General features: G+C 43.0%; 1 protein-coding gene across 1 annotated transcript; it reads left to right on the forward strand.

Moving 5' to 3' along the window:
* Positions 1–1,206: 1,206 nt before the first annotated feature.
* On the forward strand, positions 1,207–5,636 carry LOC137197575 (uncharacterized). The gene is made up of 2 exons (XM_067611069.1): positions 1,207–1,480; positions 1,646–5,636. The coding sequence occupies exon 2, from the start codon at positions 3,192–3,194 to the stop codon at positions 5,634–5,636; it is 2,445 nt and encodes an 814-aa protein (XP_067467170.1). The 5' UTR covers positions 1,207–1,480; positions 1,646–3,191.
* Positions 5,637–7,014: the final 1,378 nt, after the last annotated feature.

Below are 7,014 nucleotides of genomic sequence, written 5' to 3' on the forward strand. Positions count from 1 at the left end.
AAACTGAATTGATACACATGCAAATTAAAATAAATAAATGTGAATTAAAGCTGCAAACAGCGTTGAATGGGCTTCTCGAAGGGCTTCTGTCCCGAGCATGTAGATGTCTTCAGACCCGGGCTGTTTTCAGACAGTGCGAGAAGGAAACAAACATCACTTCCTTTGTCCACTATTTTTCCTGCTGTTGGGGCTGCTTTGCTGAAATTTCATGGGGGGCGCTATTCAGCCAGTTTGTATCACTGATGGAATATTGTCATGTAGACGTATTCAGGACGGGACTCTTGCAACTTCCTCTGTCATGGCGAAACATCAAATCTCAACGGTGTGAGGATGAGAATTTTATGCAGGGTGAGACATGTCTGTCTTGCTCACACCTCTGTCATCAAAATTATGCACGTTTTTGGCCCTTTCACTTGAATTTCAATTAGTAAATTGAAAACCCTTGAGGAGTTCAGTTGTAAAAGAAATTAATTTCCTAATTTTCATCAAGTCTACTTTTAGAAAAGTAAAGACTTTTAACCCACATGACTTGGTCAAAGTTTGATTGACATGTGTACTGTCAGGTGTGTGGAGACAACAAGTAACTGCAGCTAGAGAACAGAAAAATACTCATTTATTTGAATGGAGAGTGTGAGTGAACCCACACCTTGCTGAACATTTAATGCTTCCACATAGTTTTAGATACAAACTTCATTTGAACTTTTAATGAGTCACGAGACTATGACCTACAAATCTTGAATTTACATGTGCTTTCTATCTTTTACTGTTTTTGAGATATCAGAGTCTGAGTTTTAAAGTTTTTTCTTGCTCCTCCTGTGATTTTATAATGAGTGTGTATTGCAAAATGTGTCACAGCACTGAGGGAGTGACATCACCAGGAGCAGTTGGAGAGGATTTTAGAGTACACGTCTTGTGAAATCTCCCCATAAATCCCATGACTTTAGCCAAATCTTACATTAAAAATCACATTTTTTTTGTAGGAAATTTCATCATTGATACAGGTTTGAAAGTGGTCAGACTTATAGTTTAGACGTCAGAAGCCTCTGTTTGACACAAAGTTCATGCCCATAGATTGCCTCCCCATTGGTTTACATTGTAAGGGTGATGTGGCACTGAAACTTTCAGAGCTTATTAAATCCAAACCGTTCAATTATTACAAAGTTTTTAACAGTTTTTGTTCAGTACAGTGTCATAAGTGATGTAAATAACCCAATTTATGTCTTAGATCTAAGGAAAAGATAGCCCTGTTGAACATCATTTTGTTACAATATGTTTTTATTACATATTTGATCTGTTTCAGGTTTGTAGTGCCTTATTTCCTATTTTGATTAGAAGGGCTTTTATTTTGAAGGCAGCATTCTGGTACTCGCCCAGTTCCTGCTTCATGCAACAGAAAAGATAAACAGTAAAGATAAACAGTAAGATGAAAGAACTAAGAGGGAAAAATGCAATGTTTTAGCACCCCCCGAAGAGGCACAAGGTTAGTATTTAGTGTAATATTAATGTGTGGTTAGTTCTTAAAGTAATTTACGTAACGTTATATTACTGTTTGTTTAACTAATTGAGTTAGCTTTAGCTTAATACGAGCTAATGTTAAGCTATGTAAGGTGGCTAATATATTGTTTGTTTTGTGATTTGTACCCAGCTCTTACGTTGGTTTTGGGATTGTCATTAAACCTAAAATCATCAGTTCAAGTGTCAGACCATCTTTCGGTGGGGTATGCTAAAGTAAGAGCTTCGCCTGTACCTGCTACACCATGCTGCCTATGTAATCCACGATATGACGGCACGACACACAGAGCAGCAAGTTGCAGCACTTAACGTTATGGTCAAAGGAGACGTTAAGGAATACAACTATGCTCAAAATGGATGACATAAAGGAACAGATACACAAGCTACAAACGGAAATACAGGAAAGTAGGAGCTTACTACATCAAGAGGAATATAAAGACATATCAAGGCAGGAATTAAAGGAGACAATTGAAAGCAGAGAAAAACGACTAGCTGAGCTTCAACACAAAATGGATGACACTGATGGGTTAACATTACCACGTCGTTCAGAACGTCCTAGTGTGCCCACAGAGAAAATGCTAGCCTACCAAAAGGAGGAATTGAGTAAAAAAGAAAAAAGACTGCTCAGCATGTATGAACAATGGAAAATTCAAATCAGAAAATCCAAAGAAAATTTAAAGAAAGACATATCAGAAACAAAATTGGCTGCAATAGCAGACACCATTGAAAAAGGAAAAGATGGACTCATGAGAGCTTACAATGAAATAAGAGAGCGTGCCACACCATCTACTGAATTAAGACGCAAAATAGATGCATGTGAGGCTGTAACTAAAGACATTATGAAAATAGTCTATGAACGCTTATCAGCAATAGATGGCTATTTTGATGCAGAGCGTGAAAGACACCAGCTCCATCAGCTACTAGCCCATGACTATGCTTACTCCATATATGGTACTGCCTCTTTGTCAGGTGCCAGTCACCACTCTGAATCAACAAGCATAGCTGCAAAAAGGGCTGATGCAGCCGCAGAGCTAGCTGCAAAGGAGGCTCAATACAAAGTAATGCAAGAAGAAAGAAAGCAAAAGGAAAAAATAAGAATAATGGAGGAGCACCATAGGAAGGAATTAGACATGCAGAGGTCTGAATTAGAGCGTCTACAAGCAGAAAGGGACATGGAGGCAGCTCGTGCCAGACTGGATATCTATGACAGAGAAATTAAACAGAGCCCCCCTGTATACCACCAAAACCCTTACACTGTCGCACCAGCACCCCCTACAGACTTGTCCTATCTGGCCCAAGCAATTCAAGACAGCATAGCCATAAACAGACTCCCGAAGCCAATGCCCACAGTGTTTAGTGGAGATCCAATCCACTACATTGAATAGAAGGCTTCATTCAAGTCACTTGTAGACAGAAAAGGTATTTCTTCAGCTGATAAACTTTAATACCTGAAGAAGCACGTCAGTGGCCCTGCTCACAAATGTCTTGAAGGCACCTTTTATCGAAACGATGATGAGGCATACAGAGATGCATGGAATAAGCTCAACCAACGCTACGGTCAGCCATTTGTCATCCAATGAGCTTTCAGGGACAAGCTGGCAAAATGGCCAAAAATACAGTCAAAGGATGCAGAAGGATTAAGAACATTCTCAGACTTCCTAAATGCCTGCCTGCAAGCCATGCCTCATGTGAAGGGTCTAGAAATATTAAGTGACTGTGAAGAAAACCAAAAGCTGATACAGAAAGTTCCTGACTGGTTAGCATCCCATTGGAATCGTCAGGTCACAACAGCCCTCATGGAAGGTAAGGAGTTTCCCACCTTTGAGGATTTCGCTAACTTTGTCTCAGTAGAAGCAGAGATAGCATGCAATCCAGTCACTTCCCTACATGCTCTTCACTCTTCTAACTCATTCCAGGACAAAAGAAACACAAAGGAAGTAAAGGGAAGCAAGGCCAATGTCTTCAACACTCAAACTGCCATAAACAGTGTTAAATCAGTATCAAGCAGCGGAAAATCAAGAATCCCCTGCATGTGGTGCAAAGATGACAAGCATCAACTCCCAAAGTGCCCAGACTTTATGGAAAAGTCTCTGGAGGATCGGCGAAAACATGTGAAGGACAATAAGCTGTGTTACGGATGTGTGAAACCCGGTCACACTGCCAAGGAATGTCGTCACCGCCACACTTGTGATATATGCAAGGGAAGACATCCTACCTGTCTCCATGATGAGAACTACAGAGGACGTGAAGGTAGAGAAGGGCTTGTAGCTAATGTGAACACAGCCTCAAACACAGTAAACGAAACCACAGCAGCCATGGCACTCAATGTCACTAGAGGGGGTCAGTCATGCAGCACTTCCATGATCGTCCCTGTATGGGTGTCCTCTGCTACAAACCCATCTAAGGAACAGCTTGTCTATGCATTATTAGACACTCAAAATGACAGCAGCTTCATCGACAATGGAATAAGTAATGAATTACGAACAGATTCCCACCCGGTGAAACTGAAACTTACCACTATGCTCGGAGAGAGCATGATCATGAAGAGTCAAAGGGTGGCTGGACTCCGTGTGAGAGGCTACAACTCATGCTTTCACATCGACCTTCCTCCTTCATATACAAAAGACTGCATTCCTGGGAACCGTGACCATATACCCACTCATGAAACAGCAAAGAGATGGCCTCATTTAACAGCAATCACCGATAAGGTGCCACCTCTCCTTAGCTGTGATGTAGGACTCCTAATTGGATACAACTGTCCCAGAGCACTAACCCCCAGACAGGTATTAACAGGAAAAGACAACGAACCCTATGCCATTCTTACAGATTTGGGGTGGAGCATTGTTGGCTGCTCAACACCATGCATTAATGAAACAGACTCTCATCTGTGTCACAGAGTCACAGTAAAGGAACTCCCTCCAGTAACACCGATGGATGTGATAAGTGTCCTGGAGTTGGACTTTAAGGACACTAAAAGAGACGACAAGACTGTCTCACAAGAGGATCTTCTTTTCCTGAGCAAACTAAATGAAGGCATAAGGAAAAATGACCAGGGACATTATGAGATGCCTCTGCCCTTTAAGCAACGGCCACACTTACCTGACAATAGGAAACTCGCTGAAATCAGGCTCAGTCATCTACGACGGACGTTCTACAGGGATGAGAAATATAAAAGAGACTACACAACATACATGAAAGAAATCATTGAGAGAGGTGATGTTGAGGAGGTATGCGAAGATGGAACTCCCGGTGAACGATGGTACATTCCCCATCATGGCATCTACCACCCTAAAAAGCCTGAAAAACTGCGTGTCGTGTTCGACTGTTCTGCAAAGCACGCCAGCACAAGCCTCAACGAACACCTTCTTCCAGGGCCAGACATGATAAACAACCTAACGGGCGTCCTCATACGGTTCAGACAGCATCCCATAGCTCTCATGTGTGACATAGAGAAAATGTTTCACCAGTTCCATGTTCAGGAGGATGACCGCAACTACCTGCGTTTCCTGTGGTGGAAAGATGGAGATACAAACACACAACCTCAGGAATACCGAATGAAGGTACATCTTTTCGGTGCTGTGTCATCCCCTGGCTGTGCAAACTATGGCCTGAAATATCTAGCCAAGGAAAACAGTCTTTCACATCCAATAGGATCCCAGTTCATCACCAGAGACCTTTATGTGGATGATGGAGTCACAAGTACAGACACGGTGGAAAGGGCCATTCAGTTGGCACACGAGGCAAGAGAGATATGTGCCAAAGGTGGTCTCCGTCTTCATAAATTTGTGTCAAACAACCATGCTGTTCTACAGAGTGTACCCTCGTCAGAATGTGCAATAGACGCTAAGACAAAGGATTTGACCTTCAACGTTATACCACTGGAGCAAGCGCGAGGGATTCACTGGAGCATAGAGGGGGATAGTTTCAGATTCAACAACACCTTGAAAGACCAACCAGCAACACGTAGAGGCATACTGTCTACTGTTGCCTCCATATATGACCCCCTCGGCTTCCTTGCGCCTTATGTTCTCAAAGGAAAGAGGATCTTACAGGAAATGTGTCACCAAGGTATTAGCTGGGATGACCCCCTACCAGAGATGCTGAAGCCACGGTGGGAGAGCTAGCGTCACGACTTTGCCAACCTGCAGAAAGTAAACATAGCTCGATGTTATGTACCTGCCAATTTTGGAGAGGTCATAGATACAGAGTTGCATCACTTTTCAGATGCGAGCGCCAGTGGATACGGACAATGCTCTTATCTGAGAGTCAGAAACCAAAGAGGAGAGATTCACTGTTCTCTTGTGATAGGAAAGGCCCGTGTTTCTCCCACAAAGTTGACTACAATACCAAGGCTTGAATTAACTGCAGCAGTGGTTTCAGTCACCATCAGCAATATGCTCAGAGAGGAACTTGGTTATGCTGATGGGAAAGAGTACTTCTGGACAGACTCAAAGGTAGTCTTAGGCTACATAAATAATGATGCACAGCGCTTTCACACCTTTGTCGCCAACCGGGTCCAGAAGATCCGCCATAGCACAAGTCCCCAGCAATGGCTTTATGTCCCCACAGATAAGAATCCAGTGGATGGCGCATCCCGGGGAAAAACTGTAAATGAACTGCTCACATCCAACTGGTTTACTGGTCCCATGTTCCTCTGGGAAAAGGAAATACCTGCACCTAGGGATGTAATACCAGACCTAAGCGTAGGAGATCCAGAAATCAAAAGGTCACAAACACTGCAAACAAAGACCACAGAACCAGTGAGTCTTGCCAATCTGCCACCTGCTGCCACCAGCCTTGCAGGCAATTTTTCCCAGTGGCCACTCGTGGTATTGCAGCAAAAAAGGAAGCTAGAAACCTTTTTTGGCGTATGCGCCAGGCGAGCAACTCTTATAGGACTGAATGGGCGCCATTTTTAGTCCAGTATCCAGCTCTTATAATCATGGGCTGAACACTTCGCATCGTCTCCGTCCTCTCTACAGACAGCCCCCCCTAAAATCTGTCCTGGATTCACTCACAAAGTAAATCCATGTGAATTTTTCACATCAGTTTCAGTTTTGGTGATCAATAACAAGCCGTCCTGACAAAGCTGACCTGTGAGCGGACGGAGAGCCGGAGAGTCAAAATGGAGGAAGCCATCGTAGCTCATTAGCTGTGTTGCTAACATCCAGTTTTATTGAAGCTCTTCTGTTTGAGTAAAAACTTTCAGACTGTTTACACACAGACAGGAGGCCATGATGCTAATACAGTTTTAATAAACTGTGTGAAGTTGTTGTCCCATTAGCGACTTAGCTAAGTTTAGTTTGGTAACTCACTGTTTGTTATTTTTTCCCTCTTCAATAGCTGTTTATTGCATGGATTGGTTTTCACTGGTGAACAAAATGTTGGGGGGAAGTAAACAGAACAGTAGAGCGAAAACAGAGAGAAAGTAGCTGTCAAAGGACTGGAGCTTCCTCTTAGCGGTTAGCTTGCCAGCTAGCAGTTCCCCAATTAGCCCTGCAA

Source organism: Thunnus thynnus, chromosome 14 (genome assembly GCF_963924715.1).
Source record: "Thunnus thynnus chromosome 14, fThuThy2.1, whole genome shotgun sequence".
Taxonomy (NCBI): Eukaryota; Metazoa; Chordata; class Actinopteri; order Scombriformes; family Scombridae; genus Thunnus; species Thunnus thynnus.